Source organism: Primulina eburnea, chromosome 1, assembly GCF_022965805.1.
Source record: "Primulina eburnea isolate SZY01 chromosome 1, ASM2296580v1, whole genome shotgun sequence".
NCBI classification, from domain to species: Eukaryota; Viridiplantae; Streptophyta; class Magnoliopsida; order Lamiales; family Gesneriaceae; genus Primulina; species Primulina eburnea.
This window is the reverse complement of record NC_133101.1, coordinates 13,126,259-13,145,908: the sequence shown is the minus strand read 5'-3', so window position 1 is coordinate 13,145,908 and position 19,650 is coordinate 13,126,259. Positions and strand designations below refer to the sequence as shown.

The 19,650-nt window shown below is 39.9% G+C and overlaps 1 protein-coding gene and 1 long non-coding RNA gene across 2 annotated transcripts; one reads left to right on the top strand and one right to left on the bottom strand.

Moving 5' to 3' along the window:
* Positions 1 to 8,331: 8,331 nt before the first annotated feature.
* Positions 8,332 to 14,581, bottom strand: LOC140811452 (uncharacterized). Its single transcript, XR_012113462.1, has 3 exons — positions 14,473 to 14,581; positions 14,374 to 14,433; positions 8,332 to 8,433 (listed from the first exon to the last, which is right to left on the bottom strand). It is a non-coding gene; the product is annotated as an uncharacterized lncRNA (long non-coding RNA).
* Positions 14,582 to 15,733: 1,152 nt separating this feature from the next.
* Positions 15,734 to 19,409, top strand: LOC140804471 (uncharacterized). Its single transcript, XM_073160513.1, has 10 exons — positions 15,734 to 15,874; positions 16,045 to 16,400; positions 16,664 to 16,745; positions 16,849 to 17,025; positions 17,093 to 17,146; positions 17,344 to 17,436; positions 17,516 to 17,581; positions 18,103 to 18,149; positions 18,357 to 19,058; positions 19,190 to 19,409. The coding sequence occupies exons 1-10, from the start codon at positions 15,734 to 15,736 to the stop codon at positions 19,407 to 19,409; spliced, it is 1,938 nt and encodes a 645-aa protein (XP_073016614.1).
* The last annotated feature ends 241 nt before the right edge of the window (positions 19,410 to 19,650 follow it).

Below are 19,650 nucleotides of genomic sequence, written 5' to 3'. Positions count from 1 at the left end.
GTGACTCGCATGATTTGATGATTGATCCATTTGAAGTACGAATGACTAGACCCATCATGACACACACACACGCGTTCAAATTAGTGTCAGGATTTATGTGTAGATGAGAATGAGTATTCATTTGTGATTTGACTTGATTATGATTTGTATGTGGGAAAGTTCACTGAGGCATGAGCATAAAAGTTGTTAACTCACCATTGACATTTACTTGTGTTGGTCATTTCTTGTTTGAGTATTTTGTGTTTGTTGTGTTTGTTTAGAATCTCGGGCTTTAACCTATTTTGCTCGAGGGCGAGCAAAAGGTTAGTATGAGGGGGTTGATATGACTCGTTTTTACGCGTTTTTAGTGTTGGTTTTGAGTCGCATTCATGCATCATATTAGTTTGTTTTAGTTTAATTTTTCATTTTTTTAGCATTATTTAGCATTTGACTGATCTCGTGTATTTTGTGGTTATTTTGTAGGAATTGAACCAAAAAGTGGGAGAAACTTTGGCAAAATATCGAAGAGGATTTGCTAGGGCGGTACTTTTGACCGCCCCAGCGAGCATTTTGGTCTGGCCGAGGATTTTATGCGCAAGTGTCTCGCTAGGGCGGTCAAAATATACCGCTCCAGCGAAACCAGGGACATGCTCGAGGAAGTTTATTCGAGGACCTCTCGCTAGGGCGGTCAAAATATACCGCCCTAGCGAGAAGCGAGATTCAGGAAGATTTATTTCCAAATTTTGAGGGATTCTATCCTACACCAAAACCTAAGAGACGAGATCAGCCGCCGTTTTTTCGGACTTTATCATAATTTTCATCACTTTTCTTGGAGAGGAGGCTAGGAGCAAAGGAGATTTCGAAGACCTCGAGATTTCCACACGTCGTGGCCGTCATCCATCGTCATATTTAGTATTTTCATTATTCAGTATTTTATTTCTTACATTGATTGTTGGTTTTTATCATGAATTTCAGTAGCTAAACTCTAGATTTGTTGGGATTTGAGGAGATCCTACCCCGTACTCGGTGTTTAACATTATTTCTCGACGTTTGTATTAGTGATTTGTTTATGCTATTGATTTTTCTTGTTTCAATCGAAGCCTAGCTAACTTCTTTTGATTATTTAATGTTGTTGATGATTTCGATAGAATAATTAACAATAGGATCAAATAGTATAAACCACGGATTTACAATTTTAGTAGATATACGGAATTGGGTACGTGTCGATAGTGATAGTTCACCCGGATGAAAGCTAGTGGATTCCATAGAATGTAATGCAATCTTGAACTGTTAAATAATTGAGGACACTTGATTACTTCATGTTTATGATTAGTATTAATATAGCTCGACAGAGTATATTAATTAGTCTAGGGAATTCCGTCGAATGCACGAGTAAAAGTCGAGTGTAATTATTTAAACACGAGTGGTAGGTGAACTGATAATTCCCAACAAATTCATTTCTCATTTGATTTAATCCAAATTAATCATTGCTTTCTTGCATACGTTTTCTTTGCATTTCAATTATTTTAGTTGTTTAATTTACATTAGTTTAATCATCAACCCATTTTATCGTTGCTAAAGAAATTTTACTTGAAAATAAAAATAGTGTAACGCAGTCCTTGTGGAACGATACTCGTATTCACTTACGTTTATTATAACTTGACTATCGTGCACTTGCGATATTTAAATCGAGCTTTCATTTATAAAATTAATTTTGGGACTATTCACTGTGCAAGTTTTGCTCGATCATGATATGTCTCATCAGTTGTGATATGTAAACAAATAAACTGATGTGAGACTAACTGTCAAAAGTTGATTATAAACTGATACTTATTTAAACAGCTATTAATAAAAATCAAACTGGTGTCAGTTGACAATGAGCAAATGATATCTTAAAAGTACTTGGTAAATGTGAAAGGCGCTTTAATTGGCTTGAGACTCTTCAGCTTCTCCAACGTCTTTTTCCTATAAATAAGATGATAGTGATTAGAATGTGATGCAATATCAGTTCAAAAATATTTCAATATGTCCGATTCTGATACATGCAGAAGCACTCATGTCCATGTGACTGAGCAATCAGCTCCTCGTTTAATAAATATCAAAAGAAAAATGGAGAGATATGTCCTGCAGAAAGTGTTGACAACATGGGAGAATATTCATGAATTGAAGAGGGTGAGTGACAGTGGTGCTATTCCTACTCGTGCTCAGGAGGCAAGAGCACTGAAGTATCTTGCACGTTTTGAAGTTAGGCATGTTAGAGATTTGGTAGAGGACAATTGTCTTTTGGAGGCGTTGCTGTGGAAAGAGTGGCATGTTGTTGATAAGATTTCGAAATCTAGGGAATTTGCTAGAGTTTGAATTTATGATTTAAATGATTGGGTTAGAGCATGGCTAGATTGAGTTGATGTCATGATATGTTCTGTAAACTGGGAGCGTTGGTATTCATAATAAAATGTTATTTTCTATTTGTTGTGTTCTTATTTTCTGCATATAATTCTGTTAGTGAAGCAACATTACTAATAATTTCTAAGATAACTCAATTAAACCAAGTATATTTCTAAAATAAGTAAACTTAGCCTCGGGTAATGGTTTTGTGAAGATGTCAGCTGCTTGCTGTTCAGTTGAAATATATTCTAGTCGAATATCCTTCTTTAACGCATGATCCCTGATGAAGTGATGCCTGACATCTATATGCTTGGTCCTTGAGTGAAGAACTGGATTGTAAGTGATGGAAATTGTGCTGGTATTATCACAAAATATGGGCGATTCGGTTGACTTGACTCCATAATCCTTCAGTTGTTGCTGAATCCAAATCAGTTGTGCACAGCAGCTACCAGCAGCAAGATATTCTGCTTCAGTTGTTGATGTAGCTATGGATGTTTGTTTCTTGTTGAACCAAGAAATCAGTCTATCTCCTAAGAACTGACAAGATCCACTTGTACTTTTACGATCAAGCCTACATCCTGCATAATCTGCGTCTGAATATCCAACTAAATTGAAGGTGGAGTCTTTGGAGTACCATATCCCAACATTTTGTGTGTCCTTAAGATATCTCAGAATTCTTTTAGCAGCTGAGAAATGTGATTGCTTAGGATTTGCTTGAAATCTGGCACACATACAGACAGAAAAAACAATATCAGGTCGACTGGCTGTTAGATACAATAAGGAACCTATTAGTCCTCTATATAATGTCGCCTCTACTGATATTCCCCCTTCGTCAGTGTCTAGTTTAACTGATGAGCTCATGGGAGTAGTTGCAGCTGAGCATGATTCCATACCAAATTTCTTTAGCAACTCCTTTGTATATTTTGTTTGACTAATGAATATACCATTTTCCAGTTGCTTCACTTGTAGTCCAAGAAAGAATGTTAGTTCACCCATCATGCTCATTTCAAACTTATCCTGCATTAATTTAACAAACTTTTCTCACAGTTTGGGTTAGTTGACCTAAAGATTATATCATCAACATAAATTTGAACTAGTAGAATATGATTATTTTTAGTAAATTTAAATAGGGTCTTATCAACTAATCCTACTGTAAAGTCATGATCAGTTAGGAATTTTGAAAGAGTTTCATACCCAGGCCCTGGGAGCTTGTTTAAGACCATATAATGCTTTGTTCAAATAGTATACATGATCAGGAAGTTTGTGATTAATAAAACCTGGAGGTTGTTCGACATATACTTCTTCTTGTAACTGACCGTTTAGGAATGCACTTTTCACATCCATCTGATAAACTTTGAAGTTTTTGTGAGATGCATAAGCAAGAAATATTCTGATTGCTTCCAATCTTGCAACTGGAGCATACGTCTCATCATAGTCGATACCTTCTTCCTGTCTGTATCCTTGTGCTACTAATCTTGCTTTGTTTCGAACAACTGAGCCATCCTCGTTCAGTTTATTCCTGTACAGCCATTTTGTACCTATAATAGTTTTTGAGGTTGGTCTTGGAACTAAGTTCCAGACATTATTGTGAGTGAACTGATTCAGCTATTCTTGCATAGCATTTATCCAGTTAGGATCAGCAAGAGCTTCATCAGTTTTCTTTGGTTCCAGTTGTGAAACAAAGGCTGAATGAATAAATAAATTTAACATTTGGTTGCGAGTTCTTACTGGATCAGATGGATTTCCTATTACCAGATGTGGTGGATGTGATTTTCTCCATCTGTACTCTGCATTTGTTTCATCAACAACTTCTTCAGTTGGTAACTGAGTGCAATTTTCAGCTTCAGTTGTTGCCTCGCCAGCTGGTATTTGAATGTTATCAGTTTGCTTTAATAACTGATTGTCATTATTGACTTCCTGCTCATTTAACTGATCCACTATTTCTGGCTCTGGTGTTTGAAAGATGTCTTGATTGTTATGACTTTCTTCTTTGTCATCATCTTCCAGACTGATATCTGTAAATCGATCAGCTAGCTCAACTTGATCAGTTGGCTTGTCAGTTAGTTCAGTTTCATCAAAATCAACATGTGCTGATTCTTCAACATTTAAAGTTTTCTTATTAAAGACTCTATAAGCTATACTAACTGATGAATATCCAAGGAATATTTCTTCTGCAGATTTGGCATCAAATGCTTTTAAGTAGTGTGACTTGCCATTCCTTGAGTTAAGTCTCCTCTTTGAGAGTTTTGGAAGGATTCTAGGGCTAGTTGTTGTTCGAGCGATAGCCAAGAGCTGCCGGGATTGGTAGCATAGCAGCGCCGGAGTTTCGAGGCAATCGACATCAAAGGGCTGTCGACGGACGAAGGTAAACCCTAAACCTTTGGTAGTACTAGGGAGTACTGGTTTTGCTAGCCGAGCATGGTAGTATTGTTCATTGGGTATGCTTTTGATGAATAGGCTTGGATTAGACCTGTTGTCTGGTTGTTCCAGTGGATTAGGATTGCAGTGATAGAGGTACGAAAGTACTATCCGAGATATCCTGGTTGAGTATACATTCATATATGTGTTGCATGATTATCTGTTGCATTGTTATATGTCATATGATGCATGCTATTATGTCACGAGTTATGATGCATATTGCATTTCATGTTGAGCCGTATCTCCTTCGAGATAGCCTTTGCTGTTGAGCTGTATCTCTTTCGATAGTTTTTACCATTATCATGAATAAAGCATCTACAGCCGAATATTTTGAAATAAGTGATTATACTTTTTCTTCCATGCTAGATCTTATATGTTTTTTTCATATGATTTTTATTAATCATTGATCTGTTCTGAGTGTAACATGCAGTGTTTACTGCCTCTGCCCAAAATCTTTGAGAAATGCCAGAATCAGCAAGCATTGTTCTAGCAGCTTCTTTAAGGGTCCGATTTCTTCTCTCAGCTACACCGTTTTGCTGAGGAGTTCTTGCTGCTGAGAGCTCATGCTTGATTCCAGCATTCTCTAGAAAGCTTGAAAGTGTTTGATTGATGAATTCAATTCTTCGATCAGATCTGATTCGATCAATTCCAACTGATTTTTCATTTAAAAGTCTTTTGAAGAGTTTAATCAGTTGTGCAGTCGTATGGTCTTTGGATTTGAGAAATATAACCCAAGTAAATCTTGAAAAATCATCTACGATCACTAAGGTGTATTTCATTCCCCCTAAGCTCATGACTGGTATTGGACCGAAGAGATCCATGTGCAATAGTTCTAAACATCGGGATGAAGATTTACAACCTTTGTTTTTGAAAGAAGATCGTACTTGTTTTCCATATTGACATGCTGAGCAAAGTTTTTCTTTTGAGAAATTTATTTTGGGCAAACCAGTTACAAGTTCATGTTTACTCAGATAAGCAATTGATTTAAAGTTTAAATGATTTAACCTTTTATGACACAACCAGTTTTGAGATGATTTTGAAGCAATGAAGCAGACTGGTGCATGAGGCTGTTTATTCCAACTGACTTTATATGTGTTTTCACATCGTTTTCCAGTTAGTATGATTTCATCAGTTGATGTTTTAACTAAGCATGAGTTTTTATCAAATTGTACCGAGAATCCATTATCGCATAACTGACTGATACTAATCAAGTTATACTTTAGATTCTCTACTAATAAGACATCTTTAATAGTAAAGTTACAATGGATAATCTTACCCTTACCCACGGTTTTACCTTTGGAATTATCTCCGAAACTGATGTTTGGACCACTATATTTGATCAGTTGAGATAGCATACTTGCATCTCCTGTCATATGTCGTGAGCAGCCGCTGTCCAAGTACCAAATCGAATTTTTATTTGCACCTGTTTCCTGCAAAAACACACAAAATATGATTTGGTACCCATATCTATTTGGGTCCAATTCTTATTAGTCCCTTTGAAACCCATACTTGGATTAGTCTAACTGACTTTCCAGTAGCTGTATTCCAAATGGTTTTCCTCGGTTTTTGTGTGCTTAGTGATTAGTGTATAGATGATACAGTATGTATTTTAGCTTGGTTCAACTGATTGTTTAGTCTGTATCTTTTCTGGACTGGTTTGCAGTTATAATAGTTTGAATAATTCTTGCTAAATATTTTTGATGGATGATTTTCTGAGTTAGTAGAGATTTTTGGATTGTAACCAACTCCATGTCTTCTGGTAGACCTCTCAGTAGATTTTCTCGACTGAACATAGCATCATTGCTTAACTGATCAGCAGATTTCTCGACTGAACTAGTTAGTTCAGTTCTGACAGCTGCTAAAGCAGTTGTAGTTGTAGGAGTAGATGATTCTCCTTCTCTGTTCTGCAATTCAAATTCATAAGCTTTTAAATCAGCAAATAGTTCATGAAGTTCGATCTGGTTCAAATCTTTTGATTCTCTCATAGCCATAGTTTTGACATCCCATTCCTTTGGAAGACCTCTCATCACTTTTAGTGTAACCTCTTTGATGGTATACACTTTCCCGAGTGCATTTAATTCATTTACAATACTGCTCACCCTTTCATCATACTCATTCATTGATTCTCCAATCTTCATTTTGATATTGTCAAATTTCTGAACAGCAATTGAGAGTTTATTTTCTTTCGTTTGGTCATTTCCTTCATATAACTGAATCAACTTCTCCCAAATTTCTTTTGCTGTTTTGCACATCTTTATTTTGTTGAAGGTTGCTTTGTCCAATGTTTTGTATAGAGTATCTTTGGCTACTTTGTCAAGATTAGCTTTCCTTTTGTCCTCAGTTGTCCACTCTTCTCTGGGCTTTTTAATTCTCTGTGGTGCCCCTTCAGTTATGGCAATTGCTGTGTTTGCTTTTAGAATTTTCATGGGTCTGTCTGTTATGACATACCATGTAGTGACCCGATCCAGAATCACCTACTAAACAAGAACTAAGCATGCACTTAACTTAATTAATAACAATCAGAGATAATTGCGGAAAAGGCCAACAAATGATATTTATACAACCCAATCGAAATCCCGAACAACTCAAACTCAACTGAAATTATGTAATACAACCATATCGAAATCAGGACAGTATAGAAGAACTAACTCAACCGACTACTCCACGTCCTCCTCATCCTCCTCCTGAGCCATCCAACCTGAGGCCTGCCCCGTGGGAATGGGGTGTCCAAGATAAACAAAATCGAGGACGTGAGCGATAAGAACGCCCAGTACAAAAGTATGAGTATACAAGCCTATATGAAATGCACATGCTATGATTATGATACCAGGGTAGTCAAGAAACAGGAGTCACAAAAGATCTCAAAATGCTCAGTCTAGAGGCGCCAAGTGGATAGTGCCGCGCGGTACTCCTCTGGGTCACTGCATCCACTACAAGATCAGACGTGGACCTAAAATGTCCCGGATCACCGAAGCCCTCCGGACCCGTCGGCCACTGTGTACTCTCGGTGTCCATGCGTCCACAAGACAGGGCTGAGCGGCCCCACAAGATATAGCTTATCTCGAAAGAGATACAGCTCAACAGTAAAGGCTATCTCGAAGGAGATACGGCTCAACATGAAATGCAACATGCATCATAAAGCGTGACATAATAGCATGCATCATATGACATATAACAATGCAACAAATAATCATGCAACACATATAAGAATGTATACTCAACCAGGGTATCTCGGATAGTACTTTCGTACCTCAAACCAGTAGATTCTAGCAATCAACCCTAGAATCAAGCCTGCGTCCGCAGTCAGCCCACTGATGCCGCTAGCTCCCAACTAGAGCACAGCTCCGCTACAACACCAGTAGCTCCCTGCTAGAGCCTGAACCTCGGGAAAAGCCTAGAACCCAACAGAAACGACTGAAACATTCTGGAACACTCGGAATTGGCGAGTCACAAATGAAATCTCGCGCCTCTATTTATAGCCAACGATCGGACGATCCGATCCACTTCGGAAGATCCGATCACTACACTTCGGACGCTCCGAACCCTGATCGGACGCTCCGAACCCTGCATGTCTTCCACAAGTCCAGCCACCTGTCTCGGACGATCCGAACCCTGATCGGACGATCAGAACCCTTCCACGTGTCCAGCCACCTGTCTCGGACGATCCCACCTGTCTCGGACGATACGAACCTTCTTCGGACGGTCCGAACCCTCTTCGGACGATCCGAACCCGGTTCGGTCCCTCCGATCCCACCGAAACATACTTAATCCAATAATTAACTCAAATTAGGCATCGGGATACTACATTCTCCCCCCCCTAAAAAGGATTTCGTCTGCGAAATCGCGTCTGAAGAATGACAATTCTGAACAACAATACATTCAACTTAATAATGAATTACAACTGAGAGTACAACTGAAATTACAATCAAAACTGAAAATACTACAACTAGAACAACTCTGGATGCTCTGACCGCATGCGACTCTCTAGTTCCCAAGTAGCTTCTTCAGTACCTCGACGATGCCACTGCACTAAGACAAGAGGAATGATCTTATTCCGCAACACCTTGTCTTTGCGATCGAGAATCCGAACTGGTCGTTCCACATAGGATAAATCCGAATCAAGTTGAACTTCAGAGGGATGTAAGATATGAGACTCATCTGCTACATATCGTCTCAACAAAGACACGTGGAACACATCATGAATACTAGACAGATATGGTGGCAAAGCTAATCTGTAGGCCAAATCTCCCACACATTCTAAGATCTCAAAAGGACCAATGAATCTCGGAGATAGCTTACCCTTAAGTCCAAATCTCAGAATCCTCCGAAAAGGCGAAACTCGGAGAAACACTTTCTCGCCTGGCTGAAAATGCAGAGGTCGACGCTTGGTGTTCGCATAACTCGCTTGTCGATCCTGAGCAGTCTTAATCCGCTGTTTGATTACTGCAACCTTATCAATAGCCTGCTGGACTAACTCCGGTCCCTCAGCATGTCGTTCCCCAACTTCGTCCCAAAATAATGGAGTACGACAACGTCGTCCATACAACGCCTCAAATGGTGCCATACCAATACTACGATGATAGCTGTTGTTGTATGCGAACTCAATCAAAGGCAAATGATCCTGCCAAGCAGTTCCGAAATCCATAACACAAGCTCGCAACATATCCTCAAGTGTACGGATAGTCCTCTCTGACTGACCGTCGGTCTCTGGATGATAAGCCGTACTCAAACTTAGTGACGTACCCAATGCTGACTGGAAACTACCCCAAAATCGTGAGGTAAAACGAGGATCTCTGTCACTAACAATACTGACTGGCACTCCATGCAAACGTAAAATCTCTTGAATATACAATCGAGCCATACGATCGAAAGTGAAATCACGGTTATATGGCAGAAAATGAGCAGACTTGGTGAGTCGATCCACCACTACCCAAATAGCATCACTGTTCCTCGAAGACAATGGCAAGTGAGTAATAAAGTCCATTGTGATATGCTCCCACTTCCATTCAGGAATAGGTAAGTTCAATAATAAACCTCCCGGTCGACGGTGCTCTGCCTTAACCTGCTGACAAACTAGACACTTGGAGACAAACTGATAAATGCTGCGCTTCATCCCTTTCCACCAAAATCGTGTTCTCAAATCTTTATACTTCTTGTTGCTTCCCGGATGAACACTCAACTTGCTTCTATGAGCCTGAGACAAGATCTCTTCCCTCAAAATATCATCCTCTGGTACTACAACCCGATTAGACAAACACAAAAGACCATTAGACTGATAATGGAAATAGCTATCTCCACCAACCAATCGAGCTAATCTCTGAGTCTTGAAATCAGACATCTGAGCATCTCGAATCCGAGTGAACAAAGTTGGCTCAGATAAAATGGTAGCAACACGAATGCTCTCCATACCTTTCCAATGTTTGAATTTAAACCCCAACGAACAACAATCCTGGACAGCACTAGACATAGCATTGGTCTGAAGTGCAGAGGCTCTCACCTTGCGACTAAGAGCATCGGCTGTGAGATTCGCAGAACCTGGATGGTACTTGATCACACAGTCATAATCCTTAAGTAGATCCATCCAACGACGTTGTCTCATGTTCAATTCAGCCTGAGTGAACAGATACTTCAGACTCTTGTGATCAGTAAAGATTTCAAACTGAACACCGTACAAATAATGACGCCAGATCTTCAGCGCAAACACAATAGCTGCCAACTCTAGATCATGAATGGGATAATTTTCCTCGTGAGGTTTTAACTGTCTGGAAGCATAAGCGATCACATGACCATTCTGCGTCAACACACACCCTAAGCCTTGAAGGGAGGCATCGGTGTAAACACTGAAACCATCAGATCCTGACGGTAACGCCAAAACAGGTGCAGAAGTCAGAAGTCGACGAAGCTCTCTGAAACTTTCTTCGCACTCAGATGACCACTCAAATGGAACATCCTTCCGAGTAAGTTGCGTCAATGGTCTAGCTACCTGAGAGAAATTCACGATGAAACGACGATAATACCCTGCCAGACCTAGAAAACTGCGGATCTCGGCCACTGTCGTCGGACGTGACCAATTCAGCACTGCCTCAATCTTGCTAGGATCCACAGAAACTCCTTCCTTGGAAATCACATGACCAAGGAATACTACACGATTAATCCAGAACTCGCACTTACTCAGCTTAGCATACAATTGCTTCTCGCGAAGAATCTGCAACACAATCCTCAAGTGCTGGGCATGCTCTTCCACACTGTGAGAATAAATCAATATATCGTCGATGAAAACCACCACAAACTGATCTAGAAAATCCCGAAAGACTCGGTTCATCAGATCCATGAACACTGCTGGCGCATTCGTCAATCCGAATGGCATGACTAGAAACTCGTAATGCCCATATCGAGTACGAAATGCAGTCTTGGAAATATCATCATCTCTGACTCTCATCTGATGATAACCTGATCGCAAGTCAATCTTGGAGTAAACAGAGGTACCCTGAAGCTGATCGAACAAGTCTTCAATGCGAGGTAATGGATACTTGTTTTTGATCGTCACACGATTCAGCTGACGATAATCAATACACAATCGCATCGATCCATCCTTTTTCTTGACAAACAAGACTGGAGCTCCCCAAGGTGAAACACTCGGGCGAATATAACCTTTATCAAGAAGATCCTGCAATTGCTGCTTCAATTCCCTCATCTCTGATGGAGCCAGACGATAGGGGGCACGAGAAATCGGTGTAGTCCCTGGCATTAACTCAATGCCAAACTCCACCTCTCTAATCGGAGGAAAACCAGGAATCTCACCTGGAAAAACATCAGGAAATTCACAAACCACTGGAATATCATCTATACCAACACTACCTGTGGACGAATCAATCGCATAGATGAGGTAGCCTTCCCCGCCCGACTCTAAAGCACGACAGGCTTTCAGAGCAGATACCACTGGCATCGGAGGTCGCGCTCCCTCACCATAGAAAAACCAACTAGAGCTCTCAGTCGTACGAAACTGAACAAGCTTCTGGTAACAATCCACAGTAGCTCGGTAAGTAGTCAACATGTCTATACCCAGAATACAATCAAAATCTTCCATCTCGAGGATCATAAGATTCGCAATCAACTCGTTACCCTCAAAATCTAAAGAACAACCCATTACTAGACGCTTTGCTAACACCGAATGACCCATCGGAGTAGAAACGGAAAGAATGACGTCTAGGGAAACATACGGTAACTTATGACGCTTAACAAATCGTGCAGAAATGAATGAATGTGATGCTCCGGTATCAATAAGAACAAAAGCAGGAATACCGCATAAACAAAAAGTACCTGCTATGACTCTCCCTGTCTCATCTGTAGCCTGATCCTGGTTCAGCGCAAATACCTGACCCTGGGCACGAGGTCGAAGATTTGAACTGCCCATCGCTTGACCCTGCATCCTCTGCTGAACAGTCGCCTGAGATCCAGAACCAGATCCTGCTCCACCTCGCAACTGTGGACAATTCTTCTTAATATGGCCCATCTCTCCGCACTGAAAACAAGCTCCTACGGCTGATCGGCATTGCTCAGATGGATGGTTCTTTCCACAATGCACACAAGAACCCTTCTGCTTACCAAAGCGAAAAACACCGCTAGATCGAGATCCAGATCCAGAAGAAGAAGAAGAACCTGACTTCTTGAAAGACTGAGATCGAGGGCTCAAAGTATTCGGAGGTCTAGAAGAAAGAATAGACCTACCACGCTGGAGACTGATCTCTGCCTGGCGACACCGGTTCACTAACCCATCATAAGAAGTAGGATTATCACAGACAGTGACTCGATCAAAGATCTCCTGGTTAAGACCCTGAAGGAAATGGTCATACTTGGCCTCAGGACTGCCACTAATATGAGGAGCAAAGGGTAACAACTCGAAAAACTTTTGCTGATATGCATCAACAGACATACTCCCTTGCTTAAGATTCAGAAGTTCAATCGTCTTTGCTTGACGAAGGGCTGGAGGAAAATATAACTGCATGAAAGCTGCACGGAAGTCGGCCCAAGTCACCATACCCTGAGACTGGACTATCGGCGCAGAAGTCGATCGCCACCACTTACGCGCACGGCCCTCGAGAAGAAAACTAAGGGTCTCCATCTGCTGATCTTCGGTGCACTGGAATGTACGGAAACAACTCTCCATGCGCTCTATCCAATCCTCAGCAACATCGGGAGTCTCACCACCGACTAAAGGCTTAGGCCCCAATTGAATGAAACGGTGCATCTCAAAACGCCTATGCTCATCACGACGATGACGATGTTCACGACGACGCCTACGATCGTCCTAGTCACCCCAACGACCTACACTCCCTTGACTACTCTCATCACCAAGGTGGTCAGCCATTGCTACAAGATAGAATGGGGAAAAATATGGTGAAATGGTCAACGGAAATCCCAACATCACAAGCATGCTCTGATACCATAAATGTAGTGACCCGATCCAGAATCACCTACTAAACAAGAACTAAGCATGCACTTAACTTAATTAATAACAATCAGAGATAATTGCGGAAAAGGCCAACAAATGATATTTATACAACCCAATCGAAATCCCGAACAACTCAAACTCAACTGAAATTATGTAATACAACCATATCGAAATCAGGACAGTATAGAAGAACTAACTCAACCGACTACTCCACGTCCTCCTCATCCTCCTCCTGAGCCATCCAACCTGAGGCCTGCCCCGTGGGAATGGGGTGTCCAAGATAAACAAAACCGAGGACGTGAGCGATAAGAACGCCCAGTACAAAAGTATGAGTATACAAGTCTATATGAAATGCACATGCTATGATTATGATACCAGGGTAGTCAAGAAACAGGAGTCACAAAAGATCTCAAAATGCTCAGTCTAGAGGCGCCAAGTGGATAGTGCCGCGCGGTACTCCTCTGGGTCACTGCATCCACTACAAGATCAGACGTGGACCTAAAATGTCCCGGATCACCGAAGCCCTCCGGACCCGTCGGCCACTGTGTACTCTCGGTGTCCATGCGTCCACAAGACAGGGCTGAGCGGCCCCACAAGATATAGCTTATCTCGAAAGAGATACAGCTCAACAGTAAAGGCTATCTCGAAGGAGATACGGCTCAACATGAAATGCAACATGCATCATAAAGCGTGACATAATAGCATGCATCATATGACATATAACAATGCAACAAATAATCATGCAACACATATAAGAATGTATACTCAACCAGGGTATCTCGGATAGTACTTTCGTACCTCAAACCAGTAGATTCTAGCAATCAACCCTAGAATCAAGCCTGCGTCCGCAGTCAGCCCACTGATGCCGCTAGCTCCCAACTAGAGCACAGCTCCGCTACAACACCAGTAGCTCCCTGCTAGAGCCTGAACCTCGGGAAAAGCCTAGAACCCAACAGAAACGACTGAAACACTCTGGAACACTCGGAATTGGCGAGTCACAAATGAAATCTCGCGCCTCTATTTATAGCCAACGATCGGACGATCCGATCCACTTCGGAAGATCCGATCACTACACTTCGGACGCTCCGAACCCTGATCGGACGCTCCGAACCCTGCATGTCTTCCACGAGTCCAGCCACCTGTCTCGGACGATCCGAACCCTGATCGGACGATCCGAACCCTTCCACGTGTCCAGCCACCTGTCTCGGACGATCCCACCTGTCTCGGACGATACGAACCTTCTTCGGACGGTCCGAACCCTCTTCGGACGATCCGAACCCGGTTCGGTCCCTCCGATCCCACCGAAACATACTTAATCCAATAATTAACTCAAATTAGGCATCGGGATACTACATACCACATGTCATCATCTTGTGCAGCTAAGTGAGCCTGCATTCTGATTTTCTAGTCATCGAAATCTTCTCTTGAGAACATAGGAATTTTATTGAATGAAGTCATGCTTGTTGATTTATAGATCAGAAGTATTCAATAACAAGATTCAACTGCTCTGATACCACTTGATAGGATCGGTTATCGTAACAAGAGTGTTTAGAAGGGAGGGGGGTTGAATAAACACTCACACTTAAAATTGTTCTTTAAGAGTATTTGAGTTCAGTTTAGTGACAAACTGAAACTCGGAATCTTGTTGGTCAATAACAATCAGTTAAACTGGAGTATTTGCGGAAAGTAACTGACTGAAAGATAGAATACAAAATGAAAGAAATATGCAAGAGTTGTTTCTGGATGTTCGGAGAATTTAATTACTCCTACGTCACCCCTTCTATCAAAAGGATAGGATATTCACTAAAAGACTTTGATCAAGTACAACACTTGTACAGACCCACTTCAGTTTGGACTTACAACTGCCAAAACTGAAACTCTTAGTTCTACACAATGTTCTCAATAAGTAACTGATATTAGCACAGTTGAATCTAACAGCTTTTAGAGAGTGCTAATAAGCTCAGATTGTAGCCTTGATTGCTACGAGTAATTCAAATGAAAGTGAGCCGAGATTTTGACAGAATAACAGCAAGCTTAAGATTGAGTGATCGTCTCTACTCTTCTACTGTTCTTCAGTCATATTTATACTTTGCTTTCAACGGTCACTTTGATATGCATTTGAATTATAGTATCCGTTGAATGCCACTTCATCATTTGTTGGGCAATGTTCTCTTCATTGATTGTAATACGGCGTCTTAATTGCTGTAGTCGAAATACGTTGTTCTATGCTGTAATGATTGAGGTGCGGCTTTCCATATTCATTTGCTGTTTATTATGTCCTTTTGTTGGTTGAATGTTCTTTCCCGAGCAGCATTCAGTTGAGATTAATTTTGAATGAAACTTATGCGGCTGAATATATTAATTGATCGGTTTTCAACTGATCAGTTTTCTTCATCAGTTCAGCTGGTTTTAACTATTCAGTTGTCTTCATAATTCAGTTAGTTTCTTCAGTTTGTCAAACTGCGAAATTTGGTTTCCAACAACATAACATTTAATGATATGAATTCCAACTATTCTTGGGGTTTTTTCTTTATACAGGTGATAGGGAGTCGAGATACTGCAGAATCTGAATGCCCTAATGAGCCACCTGTATCTAGTTTAAGAAAGGAAAGAAAACGAAGGAGACAGAATGAAATTAATGTACTGCACACTGCATTCACTATCTGATTTAGTTTTATCATTTTATTCCATTACATGAACCTCCATACTTACAAAATCAGCTTCAATGCAGCTACATGATCTGCTTTCAATTTGAAAAGTTGTGCATTTGATATATGCCATTACATTGAATGTGTTGCTATTTTTATTAGGTTGCTGCAAAAAAACTTGACAATGTAAAAGAAAACAATACATGGGAAATTATTCCCATAACTGTTTCTGAAGGGACACCTTTGAAGATCAAAGAATGCAATGTTCAACTAATAATGGCACAACAATATGCTTCTCGCAATGCAATGCTGACACCCCTTATTGTGGCTTGGTCACACATTCTGAGGACATCTGAAGATTGGGTTTCTATTCCTCATAACTCCTCGGGCTGCTGCTCTATTCTTGCTACTGGATTGAAATGTGGTCTAATTTCATTCTGGAGAATTGATGCACAGAGAGTTATTCCATTATTACCCACGAACACCCATGTAAAGCATCAAATGGTGGCTTTCTCAAGGCACATGATACATGCATCACATCTATTTGCTGGGCTTTATATGGCTCTGAAATTTCAAAACCTCAACTTCTTTTAGCGACGGGAAGTTCTAATGGGAGGTGAGTAACTAATTAACCTTTTTCTGTTTTCGAAGCCAAAAGTCTAGCACATTAGCTTGACATGGGTTAGAACTACTGAATTATACACACACATACATATAAGGTTTACCTTTTATTTGATTATAACATTTAATTTTGAGACTTTCCTCTTCTTTTTGTTTATAGAGTGAAGATTTGGCAGGTGAATATTAAGGAACTGCTGAAGTCATCTGAAACTGTTCATGCTTCATTTTCTTTGCTGAGGGAGGTCAGCATATCCTACTAAAAGTCTGCTACTTATCCTTTCAAAATTTAGACCAGCTACTTTGATTATATCTTATTTTGGAACTTGTGATTGCTCGTGTAATTAGGTTATTACTGTTGATTCAGCACATGTCTCCATACTTTCATTTACTGCCCCCCTGCAAACACCACTAAATTTGTTCCTGGCTATTGGTAAAGGATCCGGATCATTTGAAGTGTGGACCATGAATATGACCAGCCATGAATTTGAAATAATTGCCTGTTATAGTGCGCATGACCACATTGTAAGTTCTCAACACATTTTTTGGCATATGGAATGGCATATGATTTATCTTGTAAAATAACAATCAGGTCACTGGTTTAGCTTGGGCTTTTGATGGACTCTGCTTGTACAGCTGCAGCCAGGTAATAAATATTGAAGGAAGTGTTTTATTGATATAAATATGAATTTTAGTATTAAGGGAGTGTTAGTTCAACAGATATTAAAAATTAAAAAATCCATGTTAATTGATTTTGTTATCAAGTAATCCCTCAAGCAGAAATCCTTGAGGTTGAAAATCTTGGTAGCCCTCCAGATTATTTGATCAGTTCATGTATTACAGGACAACTCTATGAAAGCGTGGAATTTCGTTGGGAAAGCACTAAGGGAAATACACATTCCTTCAAATACTCCTGGTTTGAATAGCTCTCCGGATGTATGCATTAATTTTTCATGTTTACTTCTGTTTTAAATTTGCATATTTGTTTCCAATAGACTCTAGATTTTCTCTGCAGGTTCCATATGTATATGATTCCTGCTTTGGTCTGGCAGTATCTCATGGGAGCTTGGCAATTGCTGTGGTATCATATTCCATCCGTCCATTCTCTTATAGTTGGAATGTCCATGAACTTATCCTGAATATTGTACTATTTTTTCTCTCTTATCAAATTTTAAGTCAAAATAATAAACTCACTCGATGTAGCGATTCAAGATTTGAAGAAAAAACTGAATTCTATTCATAGCATTTTGAGAAAACTATTAGATAACATACCATCCAAAAAATTGATTTTTTACTTCTCTCATATTATGTTTCAGATGAGATTGGTCAATATCTTGCTTCTTGCCCTTTACAAAAATAAAGAAAATTTACTGAAAATAAAATAAAGAGGAAAATAGAAAGATCAAAATTTCATCTCTCCGGAAGAGTAGTCATATAATAATACCTAGGAAAAGGAGCTTAGTTGACTGAAATGACTCTAAGCAATGGAATCTCTTGATCCTTTTCTTGCACTTGGTCACCTTTACCTTATGCTGAATAGATGTCATTGATACCCCTGTACTTAAATCTAGTTCTAAGAAGTTTGGTGTCTGTTATTTGCAGGCTCGAAGATTTGATTCTGATTTATTAAATCCCATGTACCAGGAAAGGTGAACTTTTAAAATTATATTTTCTGGTAACAAATTATGAAATAGTAACTGCCATGTGGATAGATTCTTGCAACAAACAAGCACCCACATTTATTTAAAAGAAAATTTTGATGATTTAGTCAAAAGCTGAATGGAAGCAATAAGAACTAACCGTTCAAAAAGTTACCTATGTTTGATTGACCAATAAATGTTATTGTAATTTTACAGAACTCAGAAAGCTGCTATCGAGTTCCTTTGGATTGGAGGGCAGCAATTGGACATTTCCTCCAATATATGTTTTGATATTGATTTCGGATCATTTCCTGGTTTCCCTGAGGTAGAATTAATTTGGTGGGAAAAAAACATATTATGGTCTCTGAGTCTGTGTGGGAGATTCAGTGGGCTTCTGAACATTTGTGATATTGTGGCAGCCCTCGTGTCTTTCAAACAGTCGATACCAAACTATGTAGAGAATATTCTGCAGAAATGGTTGACATCTTATTTTGGATCCAATTTTGGCATTTGTACTACGTTCTCTTCTACGGCATTTAAAATTTTTCCCACTCTTTCAACCCGTAAGTTGCACCTCATCAATGTAATCATCAGGCATGTTGTGCTTAAAAATGATGAGGTGAGCGAGAGTAGAAAACACCAAGACTTGGAAAGATTCAGTAGTGCCATAGAGGAACAGACAAATGTATGGAAGGAGTTGCAGTTGTGCTGTGAAAATGAACTATGGAGAAGACTTGTTGGTTTATATTTTTCTGCCATTTTAGATCTTCTGTCAGATGTGCCAACAAATTTTTGCGATGTTGAATGTTGGCGTCCTTATGAATGGCCACAACTGGAGCACTATATCTCACTTCATGAGAAAATTGTCGAGGATGATTTAAAATTTCTTGCTGCCAAAGTTGGTAAAATTAAGAAGAGGTAATTCATGATGTTCTTATCTTTGTTGAACTTCTTTTGGTTCATTCATGCACACATACATAGAATAGTATCTTAAGATACTGTATCAATCTATTAGCTGAAGGCTGGTTCCATTCTTGCTTTATTAACAGGAGAGAGAGTTTTGAATATGAAGAACATTGCAGTTTTTGTTCAGCAATTGTACCATTTGAATCAATAGAATACGCCATTTTTTCGGGAGTGAGAATGGCAATGGAGTTGATCAAACCCATAAGCTACACCGGTGTTCTCTATCTATGCAACTTTGCCCTGCTAAATATTCCTGGTTTTGCATGTGTTGTCAAAGACGAGCTTCAAAGTTGGCACCTCTAATTTTTTTCACGATGCCTTTATACCCTTCCAATTTTAAATCTTTTTTCAAATCTTCAGCCTTCAAGAAATCTTTCTCACCATGTTGTCCCTTATGTGGGATACTTCTACAAAGATTACAGCCTGAATATTTACTCTCCCCATCTCCAGTATAACGAAATTCTTCTTTAAAAATTGTCAATGAAAAGTCCTCCCTCTCGACTGAAATCCTCAGTCAGCAGCCCCTTACAATCTATGATTTATG